Source organism: Littorina saxatilis, linkage group LG2, assembly GCF_037325665.1.
Source record: "Littorina saxatilis isolate snail1 linkage group LG2, US_GU_Lsax_2.0, whole genome shotgun sequence".
NCBI classification, from domain to species: domain Eukaryota; kingdom Metazoa; phylum Mollusca; class Gastropoda; order Littorinimorpha; family Littorinidae; genus Littorina; species Littorina saxatilis.
The window spans coordinates 66,576,636-66,593,273 of NC_090246.1; the positions used below are offsets into that span (position 1 = coordinate 66,576,636).

At 44.9% G+C, this 16,638-nt stretch overlaps 1 protein-coding gene across 1 annotated transcript in view; it reads right to left on the reverse strand.

Annotated features, from left to right (window-relative positions):
- LOC138953811 (metabotropic glycine receptor-like) overlaps window positions 1-11,825 on the reverse strand; it is a 117,177-nt gene extending 105,352 nt beyond the window's left edge. Inside the window, exon 1 of the mRNA XM_070325753.1 lies at window positions 9,379-11,825. Coding sequence (XP_070181854.1) covers window positions 9,379-10,352 — 974 coding nt within the window. The 5' untranslated portion in view covers window positions 10,353-11,825. The remainder of the gene's footprint in view (window positions 1-9,378) is intronic.
- Between the last annotated feature and the right edge of the window lie 4,813 nt (window positions 11,826-16,638).

Consider the following 16,638-nt stretch of genomic DNA (forward strand, 5'->3'; position numbering starts at 1 on the left):
TTGACCATTAATATGTCCCTCTATAAGTCCTTGTAGAATCTTAATCCACCAATAACTCCCTAACCGTGTGTTTGACTGGTCCCAATTTTAGTAAGGACCGTCTCAGGAATGTATAGAACCTGTTCACCAAGTTTGGTGACGATCGGTCCGTTCATTCTTGAGATCTATATGCGAACACAAACAAACAAACACATCGACCGAATCCTATACACACCCCTATACCGGGGGTGTAAAAATGGAAAATTTTCTTCGGCACACCCTGCCTGCCTGTAAACGATTATAACAACAATTGTATAGGACAACACACATCAAACATAAAACATAGGTTCACGTATGTAGTAACAAGCACGCCTATCACATTTCCAATAACACTGTACGCACGCAGGCAGGCACGTACTTATGCACACACACACACACACACATACACACACACACACACACAAACACACACACACACACACATAGAAGTTAAAACATATACCCCTAAAAAAAAAAACACAAAAAACACACCACCGTTGGCAGTCCATCGACCCTTCTCGCCCAAACGTCTGACCGTCAATGACCTTCTATCATGTGTGCACAAGTCTGTAGCGGAATTCTTTGCCATCATCTCTCCCTCAGCCTCAGACTTTTATTAGCAAGAGAAAAAGGTCTCAGTTTTAGTATTCGCCTACTTCGACTGAACCCTCTCCTTTCCTGTGGTGGAATTCCTTTCCATCATCTCTCCCCCAGGTTGCCTCAGACTTGGAAAGCGGGAAAAAATGGCAGTGGTAGTATTCTGCCGGCGATGCACGTGCTATCCGTACTTTACTAGCAAGCTGAAAAGATCAATACAGTGAGCACTACACTCAAGTGAAACAGGCCACCGCCATCCCCACCACTGGCACCAGCTTTCTCTTTCTTCCTCGCTGTGGTAGGAGGTTACTTCTAGTATAAGGACAACCTCGTCCGTCCGTGTCTTCTCTGTCTGTCTGTCTATCTCTATTTGCCTCCTTCTCTTTGTCGCTGTGCTTCTTCAAACACTACATCTTTTTCTCTAACCGGCACGGTGGCCTGGTGGTAAGGCGTCCGCCCCGTGATCGGGAGGTCGTGGGTTCGAACCCCGGCCGGGTCATACCTAAGACTTTAAAATTGGCAATCTAGTGGCTGCTCCGCCTGGCGTCTGGCATTATGGGGTTAGTGCTAGGACTGGTTGGTCCGGTATCAGAATAATGTGACTGGGTAAGACATGAAGCCTGTGCTGTGACTTCTGTCTTGTGTGTGGCGCACGTTAAATGTCAAAACAGCACCGCCCTGATATGGCCCTTCGTGGACGGCTGGGCGTTAAGCAAACAAACAAACAAAACAAAACAAATCTTTTTCTCTCTGTGCCCCCTCTCTGTCTCCGTCTGTCTGCTCACTAACTCTCCTCTCTCTCTCTCTATGTCCCTCTCTCTCTCTCTCTCTCTCTCTCTCTCTCTCTCTCTCTCTCTCTCTCTCTCTCTCTCTCTCTCTCTGTGTCCCTCTCTCTCTGTCTCTTTTTCTCTCTATGTCTATTTCCAAACTCTGTTTCTTCCAAAACTGCTGCAACTGCTCTTGCACTCTGTATTTTCTTTTTTTGGGGCTTCCACAGCGCTGAACAATTTCATTTAATTTTACTCTCTCTCTCTCTCTCTCTCTCTCTCTCTCTCTCTCTCTCTCTTTTCCTCTCTGTGATTTTTCTAACCCTTTCTCTTTTTCTCTCTGTGTCACTCTCTGTCTGTCTTTCTATCTGTCTGTCTGTCTCTCTCCGTCTCTCTCAGTCTGTCTGTCTGTCTGTCTCTCTCTGTCTCTCTCTCTCTCTCTCTCTCTCTCTCTCTCTCTCTCTCTCTCTCTCTCTCTCCGAACACTGTTTCTTCCAAAACTGCTACAAAGTGCACTCTGTGATTCCTCTTTCTCTTGTTTTTAGTGCGGAACTTTGTCATTTCAACTCCTACTCTCTCTCTCTCTCTCTTTCTCTTTCTCTCTCTCTCTCTCTCTCTCTCTCTCTCTCTCTCTCTCTCTCTCTCTCTCTCTCTCTCTCTCTCCGAACTCTGTTTCTTCCCAAACGGCTACAAATGCTTCTGTACTCTGTACTTCCTCTACCCGAGTTATGCGTGTAGTTCTGAACTATTTCATTTCAATTCACTTTGTTCTTCACTCTCTCTCTCCCTCTCTCTGTTTCTACCTCTCTGTCTCTCCCTCTCTCCTCCTCCTCCTCTCTCTCTCTCCCCCCCTCTCTCTTTCGTTCTTTACTGACTGCCAAACTCCTTCATTTAATTGTATTGTGTCGTCGACCCGCCCCCCCCCCCCCTCTCTCTCCCTCTCTCTCTCTCTCTCTGCGATTGCACTCTCTCCTTCCGCTTTCTACTGCTGAGCTATCTGGAACGCAACAGTCCACCGCCACCTCTGCCAAACGCTAATCTATTCAACATGGCTGCGGCCGTTTTTCTTCTCACTGAATGCCCGCTTCGTCTACTAAGTTGTCGCCTGCATCTGAAACCATCAGGGAAAGAGAGAGAGAGAGAGAGAGAGAGAGAGAGAGAGAGAGAGAGAGAGAGAGAGAGAGAGAGAGAGAGAGAGAGAGAGAGAGAGACAAAAAGAGAGATGGAGCGATAGAGAGAGAATGAGGAAGAGAGTGGACACATAAAACTGTGACAAGACAAGTGTGTTGTCTGTTGAAGATGATGTGACACTGAAGGTCTGAAACACATGACTGGATGGGAGAATCCCAGGAATCGGTCGGGTTGCCGTGTGCTGTGCAGTACTTTTTGAGTGGGACTGGGGGGTTGGGGTGTTTGTCAGTGTGTCAGTTTGTCAGTGTGTGTGTGTGTTTCTGTGTGTGTGTGTGTACGTGTGTGAGTGCGCGCGCGTGCGCACGCGTGTGAGACTCAAATCGGATTATTTTATTCAGCTTGCAATTCAAACGTCTAGGTAAACCCGCATAATATATATATATATAAAGAGCAATGACTCGGCAAAACCAACTTCTACAGACACTACAGTCTCCAAAGTCAGTTTCACGTATGCAAACCATACAGCACTTAAATTCACTTCGTATTAGAAACAATATCAATGTCTGGGATGTGAATATGAGAATGGTGGAACACCAACACATTTTGGAGAGACAGTGGAAAGGACGACCCAGACTTTGATTGGAGAAAGTAGGCCTACTGGTGCACGTGTCCTTGCAAGTATATTGATGATACAAGCATGGAAACTGCCTCTGACAATAACAAGAAGACAGACACAGCAATACAACACACACACACACACACACACATACACACAAACACACACACAAACACACACACACACAAACACACACACACACACACACACACATACATACACACACACACACACACACACACACACACACATACATACATACACACACACACTCATACTCATACACTAACTAAAATAAACACGTGCAAAGGAAGGTACGACTCGCTGAAGATAAGTTGTAAACAAAAACTCCCTGTACTGTTGCGACTCTTTTGTGACAATGCCACCATGGTTGACGGTGGATGCAGGCTATCATCTGACAACAAGGTGAGAATGCATGCAGTCTCGGAGTCAACCACCGATTGCAGAGCGTCGGCAATCGATAAATAGACAGCGACAGTCTTCCCCCTTGCCCCTGCCACGAGAAGACGAACAGATCTGTCTTGTTTTCCAAGAATGACATTCTTCTTGGACATGTTCGATTGTGACCATTTTTTTCTGACCTTTGTGATACGCAGGCAATCCTTAGGTATCACTCTTCGGCATAGACAGTCATTGTAGAACAACATCTCTTAGTAGCGTTTGGTATGAAAGACCTGTCGGAAAAATCGCTCAAAGGATCTTTGCAAAAATGACAATCTACTTCAACCATCCCGACAACAAAATGGCCGTTAATCATAATTCATCCGCAAAAACAACAATTGTAGACGAACCCACAGGCTACGTAGATCTTTCAGGGAATGGCAATGCTCTTCGTATCTTCAAATCAGAAGACAATCCTTCACCCCCCCCCCCCCCCCGTCCCCTGCCCCTTTTTTAAATTTATTTTTTAATAACTTTTTTTGTAGCTGGGACAATCATTGTGGACAAACACCGAGTCTCCCTCTGTCCACCAGGCCTTCGCCTTTCCCCTAGAAGGCGATTGTAATTATCCGTCCAAGTTCAACCGACAATCACTGTAGACTAACCCCTCAGTATTTAAACAATAAAGAAGACACGGCAGTAAGTATTACGTGTTCATAGCTCGCTCATAAAAAGTGTTAATCTGTGTGGTCTTTGTAAAGACTATGCTTAGACATACATGTACCTTTAGGAAAGACAATCATTGCAAACGAACCTCATATAGCTCCCTAGATCTAATTAAGCATGACAATCTTTGCCCTTGGGGACTTAAAGACAATCTTTCCGCATCTGTGACGATCATGTGAGACAAAATCTCAGTATCCAGATATTCAGACTGTGACAAGTTTCACCCTTCTGATCGAGATAATTATGTATCTTAATCATGCCATCTACCACAGAAACAACCATTGTAGACAAACTCCCAGACCTCTTAATAAATAAAGATATGGACTAGCTGAAGCTCCAGCTTCAGAACAGAATCGACATTTTAGAAAATGATGACTTACTTTACGTGTGTTAACCGCCAAAAACCGCTGTGCCAGATTGATCCGCGTTTGTTAAGAATGTTGCGAGCGATCTTACCCTTGAAAGGTGACCAACATTCAACAACTTGGCTGATCACTACAAGATAAAAGTTGGAACTATTTTGCGGGGGAGATTTTTTTTTATCATGCATGAACCATGATGCTTTTGCTTGACAATACTGAGGAAAACATGCGCACGCCAATCGCGGCAACACACACACACACACACACACATCGCTCATTACGAAATTAAGATTGTTGGCTATTCGGGGCGGATTCAATTTCGTTTCCTGAAAATTGGCAGCAAGACCCCAAAGAAAATTCCGAGAAGCTGAAGAAGATATTCTCTCAAACTATGACCGCAACTCCCTTCACTTCAGTTAAGGCTGCTGAACCACATTGGTAATACTCATAAAAACTAATATTTTGGTATCTTCACAAATAAAATGGCCCCTCTTATCTCATTATAAAGTCTATAAAGAACTGTGATATCTGACATGATAGAATACACGAGTAGAAAGGCATTTTTAAGGACACGTGACAGGTGACTCCAACCCGGAACGACCCAATTTAATCTGAAATTAGATCCAAATGCAGCGTGCAAACTGAGAATATTAAGCAAGTTCAAGAGCTTCTGACAGCAATGTGGTACATTCTATAACGAAGGCTTACTTCGTGCGCTGTTTTAAATAATTCTGGGATCACGATTGGGATTCCCCCGTATCTCAAATGGAAAAGCAGCCAAACAGTGTGTGTGTGTGTGTGTGTGTGTGTGTGTGTGTGTGTGTGTGTGTGTGTGTGTGTGTGTGTGTGTGTGTGTGTGAGTGTGTGTGTGTGTGAGTGTGTGTGTGTGTGTGTTTGTGTGTGTGTGTGTGTGTGTGTGTGTTTGTGTGTGTGTGTTTGTGTGCATTCGTGCGTTCGTGTGTGAGCGAATATGAATGTGAGTGTGTATCTCTGTGTGTGTGTGTGTGTGGGGGGGGGGGGGTGTGCATTTGTGTTTGTGTGTGTGTGTGTTTGTGTGCATTCGTGCGTTCGTGTGTGAGCCAGGGTTTCATTTACTAGTGCGCCCTGCGCCATTGCGCCATTGGAAAAATCTGAAAATGTCCCATCACAATTTCCTTCAGTGCGTCAAAGGGCGCATTGAGATTACGTACCACTGCGCCACCAAATGTACACTTTACATCGGATTACACACACACACACACACACACACACACACACACACACACACACACACACACACACACACACACACACACACACACACACACACACACACACACACACACACACGAGACAGTGACAAAAGGTCAGGTGTCATGTCTACTGTCCCGAATGACACACGATTGCTGACATTTCACCATTGCCAAAAGAATAAACAAATAAGAAATAGGTAGAAAACGAATGTGAAAACTGACTTTAATTGGTGATCAGTATGTTCTATACCACTAACAAATAATCTACTTACACATAGCTGTTTGGCAAATGTATGTTGCATGGGACACACTGACATGAAAGTGGAAGATGTTTTTCCCTCTAGAGAAACTACATATCAAGTTACACTTTTTGTGCTCTTCCATTCCAGTTGGCAATCAATTGTTAACGCATGTTATTAGAAAAAATAGAACGAAAACAGATTAGATAGAATGAAAAATGTACTGGTGATGTCATTTGGGACATACTGACATGAAAACGTCACCTTTTGTCATTGTCTCACACACACACACACACACACACACACACACACACACACACACACACACACACACACACACACACACACACACACACACACACACACACACACACAGATAACACGATATAGAAGTTAATTCTCAGATGGCACCATGTTGCACCATTTTGCATCTTTGGTCAAAACGCGTACAGGTCTCTTGCGCTTCTTGCCTTCGATTATATGTCCCATCGGAATTTGGTTGAGGGGGACAAATGTCCCATTGCCTTTTTCTCCCAGGCTAAACCCTGGTGAGCGAATATGTATGTGAGTGTGTGTTTGTGCATGTGTGTGTGTGTGGGTGTAATTGTACATGTGCGTGCGTGTGTGTGTGTGTATGAGAGTGTGTGTCTCCCCCGTCATACTCATCACACCCACATACTATACAAAACCGAATTCTTCCTCACACAAACAAGCACGTTCAGCAGAAGCAGCATCAACAACACCACGAACAAGTCTCATCATTAGACCAGACCAGATCATACCAGAAAAATCAGAAACACTACTGAGTACTAGAACTCGCGGACACACATACACACAGGCACAGACACAAACATACACCCACTCCCACAAACTGCGAACAACAAAAATGCTATCGTTGTCGACAACTCGGGTAATCGCTTTTCTTGAAGATATTTCTGAATGTCCATTTTGGAACCTGGAAAATTCCTCCTTGTCTTTCTTATCCTTCTAAGTTCCGTCTTTGAAGGATTGTGCTCGTTTCCTAAGATTGTTGTTACGTTTATATACTAGCAGCGGATACTTTCGCGTGTCCATTACCACTGATGAATAACATTTTCGTCTTTTTAATTTTTTATAATCGACCCTTATTTGTTCTGTTTATGAATTATATGGAGTCTGTGTCTCACTATAAAGGTCCACTCATGCAGACTCGAGAAGACAGTTCGTCTCACTGTGTCAGATCTAGCCAGGCTTTTACATTGAATAAAACCATCCCTCCACTTGGTCACATACCAAAACTCAACACCCTGACTGCTTGCAATGGAGAGTTTGATCGTTTTATGAATTAATTTTCGAAACACCCGTGCACAGACAGCACTCAGGTTGTTCATTTTTGGTATTAGACCAAGTGGAGATATGGTCTTATCCCATGTAAAAGCCTTGCCTGATCTGTAACGGTGAGGCAAACTGTTTTCACGAGGCGGCGTGGGCCTTTAAGGTGCGTTTTTCTGGTAATACTTTTACTTTGTTTTTATGTGGGGCCTTCTCCTTGGGTTTTATGTGGGGCCTTCTCCTTGGGTTTTATGTGGGGCCTTATCCTTGGGTTTTATGTGGGGCCTTCTCCTTGGGTTTTATGTGGGGCCTTCTCCTTGGGTTTTATGTGGGGCCTTCTCCTTGGGTTTTTGAAAATAAATGTTGCCTTACTTTGCTTGTATGGTTGGATTGTTGTGTCCATACAAGCAGCTGCTTGTATGGTTGGATTGTTGTGTCCATACAAGCAGCTGCTTGTATGGTTGGATTGTTGTGTCCATACAAGCAGCTGCTTGTATGGTTGGATTGTTGTGTCCATACAAGCAGCTGCTTGTATGGTTGGATTGTTGTGTCCATACAAGCAGCTGCTTGTATGGTTGGATTGTTGTGTCCATACAAGCAGCTGCCAGGAAATGCAAGTTTGCAAGCCTGCAAATAAACCCGAAAGGGGTTTAACCCCGATCTCCTTTATTCCTACACCAACCACTCGTTTTTTGTGTTTTTTTTTTTAGGACAATAGACGGTTCTGACGGGCTAATTTTACTTCTCTTCATCTTAAACATATAACCCCCCACCCCTCCCCCTCCGCCTAAATCAATCTGCAGAATATCAGTGGTTTTGTGTGACAAAAGACGGTCTTGATCGGCCACATTTGACTTCCCTTCATCTTAAACGTGTATCCCCTTTCCCCCAGCCCCACCTCCCCCTCCCCTGTTTGTGTGTGATTTCAGTTCGCAGGTAAACGAAATATCTTTGGTGAGCTTGCATGAAACTGTTTGTTCCAATCTCAGCTCCACCATGGAAACTAAAGCCTTGAATCGCAAAACAACAACAATAAGGCGCATACCCATAAAACAGTCAGTTCTTACTCGGTGAAACAGTATTTTTCTGTGCGGCTTGATTTGCGCACACTAATTGATTTATCACACTCACTTCCGCGGAAGGCACAGAAGCTTAAAGAAACATATTAAAATATCAGACCTAGGTGCGCGTGTAGAGCACGGTCATATTCTTCTGAAGGTGAGGAGGCTGCCTGGTATTTGTACTGTTTACTTTTACGCACATGCAAACACACATAGACACAGATACAGACAGGCGCAGAGAGACACAGCCACATACACACACATACATGTATATATATATAATATGCACTGACACAGAGAGATGGACATATTGACACACACACGCACACATTTACGCACACAATTACACACACACACACACACACACACACACACACACACACACACACACACACACACACACATACGCAGGCACGTATGCACGCACTTACACACACACACACACACACACACACACACACACACACACACACACACACACACACACACACACACACACACACACACACACAAGAACAGGCAAGACAGTTTAATTTTTAATTAAAGACAAAGACACAGACTAGCCAGAAGGGTACAAAGAAATGCAGCAAAACGGGTCAGACAGAAAGACAGGATGACGGACAGAAAGCGACCGTCAGACAGGTAGGTATTGGGTAGACCCCAGCCAACTGTCGATAGACAACTCGACAGGCGCAAACAGTCAGACAGATAGACACATACATACATGTGCAAACACAGACTGACAGACAGACAGACAGACAGACAGAAAGACAGAAAGACAGACACAGACACAGACACACACACACACACACACACACACACACACACACACACACACACACATCGCCACCACCTCGAACACCAGGAACACACAAACACACACACTGACACACAACATAAACACTGTCACACTCACTTGAAGACGGCCGTCCCGTTGCTGTGCATCTCGAAGAAGGGCAGGGAGAACTGCAGTATCCAGGCTCGCAGCAAACAGTCGTAGTACGGCGTCGCCCAATATCCGTCCTTCTCCGTCACGTGCACCGTCTTATTCCAGCGCGCCTCGTAGTGCCAGAAGCTACCCACGTCGCTCGAGTTGGTGAACACGGTCTCCGCGGACTTGGAGAACCGGGACGGGTCCCTACGGCTCTGGTTGAAGAACCAGGACGTGTTGAAAGGCTCGTAGAAGCTTGTGAGATCCGACACGATAGTGGCCCCGTTGCCGGCGCGATAGGAGTAGGGGAAGAAGAAGTCGCGGGTGTTGGGGGGCACGGGGCGGTACTGGCCCAGCTGGAAGGCGATCCCGCAGCCCTTGACTTTGGGGTCGCTCTGCACCAGGCTGTGCGTCAGGGCGAAGTACGTGACGTTCTTGTACAGGTCCGCTGAGCGGCGGCTGTAGAGGAAGAGGCTGTTGAGCACGTTGGCCAGCTGCACGGCCTTCTTCACCTGCTCCTGGAAGGGCTGCCTAAAGTGCTGCTCGTCGAAGTCGTACGAGTCCAAAATGATGTTGCGGTGCTGCGAGCAGTTGTCTGGGTGCGAGCTCGTCAGGCGGTCGATGAACTGCAGCACTTCCGTGTCCCGCGCTTTCTTCTCGTGGCTCTCCTGGCTCATTCTGTGGTCCAGGGCGTACGCCTGCCCCCCTTGCCCTTGGGCCCTGTGCTTGCTGGTGGCACCCAGGGGGCTGGACCGCTGCACGGCCCGTGGGTACCGTCCTACCCGCACCCCCACCACCTCCCCTCGCCCCCATCCCGTCACCAGCTTAGTCCAGAGCCTGTCCCCGTCCCCCTGAGGAGGGTGATGGGTGGCGGCGGTGGTGGCGGACAGGGTGAGAGCAGCCAGCACGTCCAACACGCCGCACAACCAGCACGCGCTGCTGCCACCCGGCGCCCGCATCTCCACCCGCACCAGCTGCACGACCACGTCGACGACGAGGCCCTTGACAGCGACTACGACAGCTTTGGTAAGTTCTAGAGGAGTAGTAATAGGAGAAGGAATAGGAGGAGGAGGAGGAGGAGGAGTGGTGCTCCGTACCCGAGAGACTTCTCATACCCAACGTGACACTTTGGGCCGCGTGGCCTGGCTGGCCGGTACTGTGAGAGGGAGACACAGGGCGAGAAGAGTAGAAGAAGAGGATGACCCCTCCCGAGTGACTCGGTCACAGGCTTGTATGTCTCCTCAGTCTCACCTGTCCTTTGTCGATGTTGTTCGTTGGTTCCTCCTGATGCCTCCTCCGTGGGTCCCTGACTCCGACTGACCCTCGCGTGGCCTGGTGACCTTGGTGTCCTCACAGAGTCTCAACGACCCGTGTCCTCATCGGGGCCAGGCACAGTTGTGACGGTGAGTGGCTTGACGTGTGGCTGCCTTCCCTCACTCTCCTCGCTACACACACATCACTATCTTTCTGATTCGATACAATACTCCCTGGCACCTTCAACACACACAGGAACCGTCACGACTGACGGAGGCCGGAGAATACAGCACTGACACACACTTGACCAACAAAAATTGATCGCCAAGCAGGAAGAAACAAAATCCGACAAGAGGACTAGAAGAAGAAAAAAGCGGACAAGAGAAATGATAATGACTGACTTAACTGACGCTGACAAAACAGCACTCAGTATACAGAAGGTTGGCGGCTACACACACAGACACGGACACAGACTGACACACACTCGGACACACACACCCGCGAATCGAAGAAGAAAGAGGCAGTGGTCGTATTACGAAGCAGGCAACGACGACTGATGGCACACACAGAAAGGTTGTTGGGCACTGATGGCGGTGGCGGCGGCGGCAGTGGAAGTGGTGGTAGTACTAGCAGTCGTGGTAGCGGCGATGGCGATGATGAAGCCAAAGTGTGTTGGCTACGCAAGGAAGAAGAAGCTGGTGAGGTGAGGAAGAGATGCTCCCTGGCCGTGTACACACACCACTGCTGTTCCTTCCGAGGAGAAGCGGCGGATCACCGCCTTCCGCGACCGACCTGGCGCTATCGCCATTTTGAATCCGGATGTCCAAAGCTGAGCGGTCTCACGTGCCTCCCGCGGGCCGTCGTCAGTGAGTCCCTCCGTCTTGTGCACAGTGAGAGAGAGGATGGTCAGCCGGCAGCTAGCTCGCTACAGCCACAGTGCTGCCCGCCCGCCTCGCGTCGCACACCGCTCACTACAGCAAGACACTACTGCCGCTACACAGAACCTCTCTACTCGTCGATCGCTCCCAACCGACTCTATCTCTATTCCTCTTCTTCTCTTGCTTCTGCTGCTGCTACTGCTGCTGCTGTCTCCTCTCTCTGTCTCCTTTCTCTCTCTCTGTCTCTTCTTCTCTACTTTCTCTCTCTTTCTCTTCGCTCGCATCGTGCGCCCCGCTCGACTGTACGTATTGCAGCTAGAGCTATAGGCGCTGCCGACACCTCAGCGCTGCTGCTGCTGCTGCTTCTGTGCTGCTGCTGCAAAAATGCAAATACGCCGCTCACAGATGCTTCAGTCTGCTGGCGGTTCGATCCATTGTTTCTCACGGAGGGGGGACGGGCCCAGAGAGCCCCGACACTAGTAGTGCTCAGCAAAGTAGGGGAAGCTCTTTGGTAGCAGTAGCAGAGAAGCAGGCTTGTAGGGATAAAGGCTTGCTTGCTTGCTCCGTCAGTGTACTGTACAGGCCGCGGGCAGCGATTGAAGGAAGGTCTGCCATGACGCTTCGATCTCGTCACTCTGTCTCTTCTTTTTCTCCTCTTGTCGACTCTTTTTTCTCGCGCTGATGTGCTGTGCTCTGCTTGCTTGACATAGCTGTGCACGTGCTACCCGCAGTCTGGACGAAGAAGTATCGAAACTGACACATTGACGAATTCCGTGTCACTCTCAGTAGGCTTAGATTTGTTTTTGTATGTATCATATGATGTATACCGTATGTTATTGGTCGTTTCTTTCACCGCAGAGGGAGCTATTTTTCTATTTTTTGTATGTTTAATCTCCTTCAAAATATGTTCAAAAAATGTTATGTTGTGTGCAGGAGGGCACGACTGAAAGACTGCCATTTAGGTTCGATCCCATTACTTATATTTCCTACCCTTTTCCAAGGGCTTCTGTGCTGTGCTGTACCGTGCTTGCTTAGCCGGGTACCGGTTATCAAGTGCACGTGTTACTGTCGCAATTTGGAGTTCTCGGTATTGACTCGACATTGACCTGCCTCCCGGGTCATCGTTATTCTGAGCGTAGTTTTGATAGTTATCAAACAATATTTTTTTCTTCCAAATTGTTATATATATAGAGATATAAATTGTTATATTTAGAGAGTGGTTTGCTTCTTAGTTGGATACCATGGGTTGACAACTCTCGCCATCAGTACCACCTGACCACTGATGAGACACAATAGTGTCGAAACACGTGTCTGGTCTAGGTACAAAAACAATGGTCCTCCTCAGGACTAGATTTCCTTGTGATACGTCCCCCACAAAGGGACTTTGCATTGTAAATCTCGGTCCCCCTTGAGGAGGGTCTGATGCTCCCAATAGGCTGTCTGTGAAGGGATACTTTTTTTCTCTCTTTCTCTTTCTCTGCTAAGAGATTTTTAACAAATCTCGGAAGAAAGTCTCTGCTGACTTTCAATTGTTTCTTTCACAATTTCTGATGTTTTATATATATATCATAATTACCTTTTCTTCTCCCTCCAATTTTCATCCATTTTGGGATTCGGTGTACAATTGAAATGCGATTGAGGACCTTCCATATGAAGCTTCGCTCTCAACACTCGGTCTAATACCTGATAAAGTACTAGCAGAAGTTAATTGATTGCTGTTTTGGTTTTTATGGAAAAAGAAAGAAAATGATAAAAAGGCATTTGAAAAGGTTAAAGGACAATATTGTGCAGTAATATAGAAAATGATGGTTTAAATATGATTTGAAACACATGCAGTTATCCTTTTTTTTTTTTATTGCATTAGGTTGTTGGACTGACATCCGGCGAAGTCACAGATAAGTGAAAATGTGTGGCAAAGTCAGGTTTTTCAATGTACGGCTCAAATTGCAGTGAATGTTTTTATTCAAATGTTCATTTTTGAAGATTAAATAGGAGCGAACTTGTCAAGTACAATTTTTGGAAAACTGTCTTGAAAGCCTGGTTTGATAGCAATGTATGTATTGATGGTAATTTAATTAATCCACTTTTATGCAATTAACCAATGTTTTGTTTATTCTGGAAATGTATCGTATTTTGAAGATTGGACAAGAAACTAAGGGTTTTGTTAGTGTACATGATGTTTTATATAGAAAAGAGTTTGTTTCCTACCAGTTCTTTTGTGGTGTTTTAGGGATATCCCCACAGAGAATTTTGGAATATAACATGGTTCGTGCAGTTGTTGTGAATGTTATTAATAAGATGATGTGCGCAAAGGAAGACATTGATTTGATGGATACCCCCTCATTTCGTGGTAAGAAAATACACAGCGCACAACAGTTTAGAAAAGAATTAGTAAGTATGAAAATGGTTGAACCATGTGCAATTGTTTTTTGGAGGAGGAAATTCAATTATGAAATTGATAAGAAAGATTGGTTGAATAGTTTTGAATGGGTTAAAGAGACAAGGCTTCGCGTATTACAATTATTACTTCACAATATTTATCCTACAAATATCATGTTGTGTAAAATGAAAGTTGTGGAGGATAATGTTTGTTCATTTTGTTGCAATAGCGTTGATTATATCGAACACTTTTTCTTTTTTTGCCAAGTGGTGATTGAGTTTTGGAAACATATTGAATTTATATTTGGGTACATTTGGATAAACAGATAGATTTAACAGTGCACGAAATCATGTTTGGCGTTAAAAATCGACAATTGCATGCAACTCGATTGAAAGAATTGAATCGTATTATTTTGGTTGGTAAAATGTGCATAAGTATTTATTAGAAAACAAAGGCGTCAATGCCTCTTTTTGTTTTATTTGAAAAGCAATTGCAGATCAGAAATATTCATTTTTGAAAGAAAAAATTAGATACCGAATAAAAGTAATTCCAAGATGTATAACGTGAAAGATATATTGTGTTGCTCTTTGTGTATTAAATTATATGCATCCAAAACACATTATTTCAACAAATACACACATTTCTATTTATAACAGATTAATTTTCAAGGCAGTGTTGTGCATGAGAAGTGTTATGTCCATTGTTAGGATATCAAATATTTGAATGAAATGTGCAGATATTGGACAAAAAACAAACAAACAAACAAAACACTCAATCTATTTTTGTGTGCTTCTGTGTTCCTCTTTTTTCTTGTCTTCTTCCCTTAGTTGCTGTGCTGTGTCGCCGAGCACTGTGCACGTGTTACTCGCGATTTGTTTGCGGAGGAAGTGTCGGACCTGGCACATCCCATTATGTTGTGTCAATTTCGATGTGATTTAAACAGGTTATAGTACCTATCGGCATCGGTGTTGGTCGTCATTTCAGGTGGGTTTTTTTTACGGTGATTCATGAAGCTTTTTTTTCATTCTCTGTCAGATTTTGTCCAGGTTTTGTTTTGTAAACTAAATGTTATGTACACATTTACCAATAGACACAACATAGACCACATGATCTCGGTCACTTCTAAGTTGTGATGTTCCTTTGTCATACTGGACCATTATAAAAGTTCACTGTTGCTTATACTAACTTTTGGCATTGGCTCATTCCATTTTCATCATTCTAATGGGGATTTCGAAGGTTATGCGGTGATGTAGAACCGCTTTTTACCTCCCTTGAACAGTCCATTTATTGCAGTACCTTTAAAAAAAAGTGGAGCTTTTGCAATCAAACTCGGTGCACTAATGCATTGCCCATGCAGGGTGTTCCAAGAACTGCAAGCTTCTATCTAATTTCATACGATCACATTAGCTTGAAGGCCTTGAATATTTTGATAGATGTATCATATCTTATGCTGTTGATGTTTTTAACCAAAACAGCCCCGACACTTAGTTAGACATTGTAATCACCCCCACCCCCCCCCCCCCCACACACACACACACTCACACACACACACACACACACACATTCGCGCGTACGCAAGCACGTACGCATGCAAGTTGTCGCGCACGTACGTGCGTACGTACGCGTGCAGGCGCTCACGCACGTACGTACACTCACGCACTCACACACATACAAACACGCACACACACACACACACACACACACACACACACACACACACACACACACACACACACACACACACACCTCCACTCCACACATATACATACATAAAAACAAACACACAAACATACACCCCCCACACAAACACACACACGCACACACACACACACACACACACACACTCACACATACACACACACACACACACACACACACACACACACACACACACACACACACACACACACACACACACACACACACACACACGATAATCCACTTCCATTTGGACATATGACATAAATAAACAGCTATGATGATGCTTCATGCATGGAGTTGGCATTTCGTTGTGTTGAAATAATTTTTATGGTAACTGACAGCTTCCTCAATCTCGAATTTTTAGAGAAAAAAACAACTTTGCAAAGAGCCAGGTTCTTAATTTTTCTTTCATTTGTCCAAGCAGAATTTTCCACCCTCTCCACGTAAAAGCAAAATCTACATTAGGTTTACACAAAAATCTACACGGTAAAGAAAGTATCGATGCAAGCTTCGAAGCAGGGCCAATCACGATCGAAGGCCAGGGGAAGAAACTGCAATAATCGTCACCAATAAGCGCGCCATTCGCTATCTCCTCTTGACTTATCTAGTGAGCGGGGTATTTTATGCTTGGCTGCACGTGCATACTTCTTACTATCAAAAATATATTTCTTCTTGTGTAACCGATGATGTTCACAATCACAGATCTGTTCAGGCTTTTGCCAAAATTAACAATAATAATAATAATAATAATAATAATAATAATAATAATAATAATAATAATAATAATAATAATAATAATAATAATGAGAGCTTATATAGCGCGAACCACAGTAAACTGTGCTCTCCGCGCTTTACATATTAACTATGAATAAAAACCATACTATTTAAACATCCAAAAATAAGATCATCTCTCAATGTGGAAACATATCCAAAATCAACACGATGACTGATTCCTGTGTTGAGTGGAAGTTGTTGATGTCCTCATCTCGCAGATTGACAATTGTGTAAGCTAAGAAAATAGTTCATGAAAGA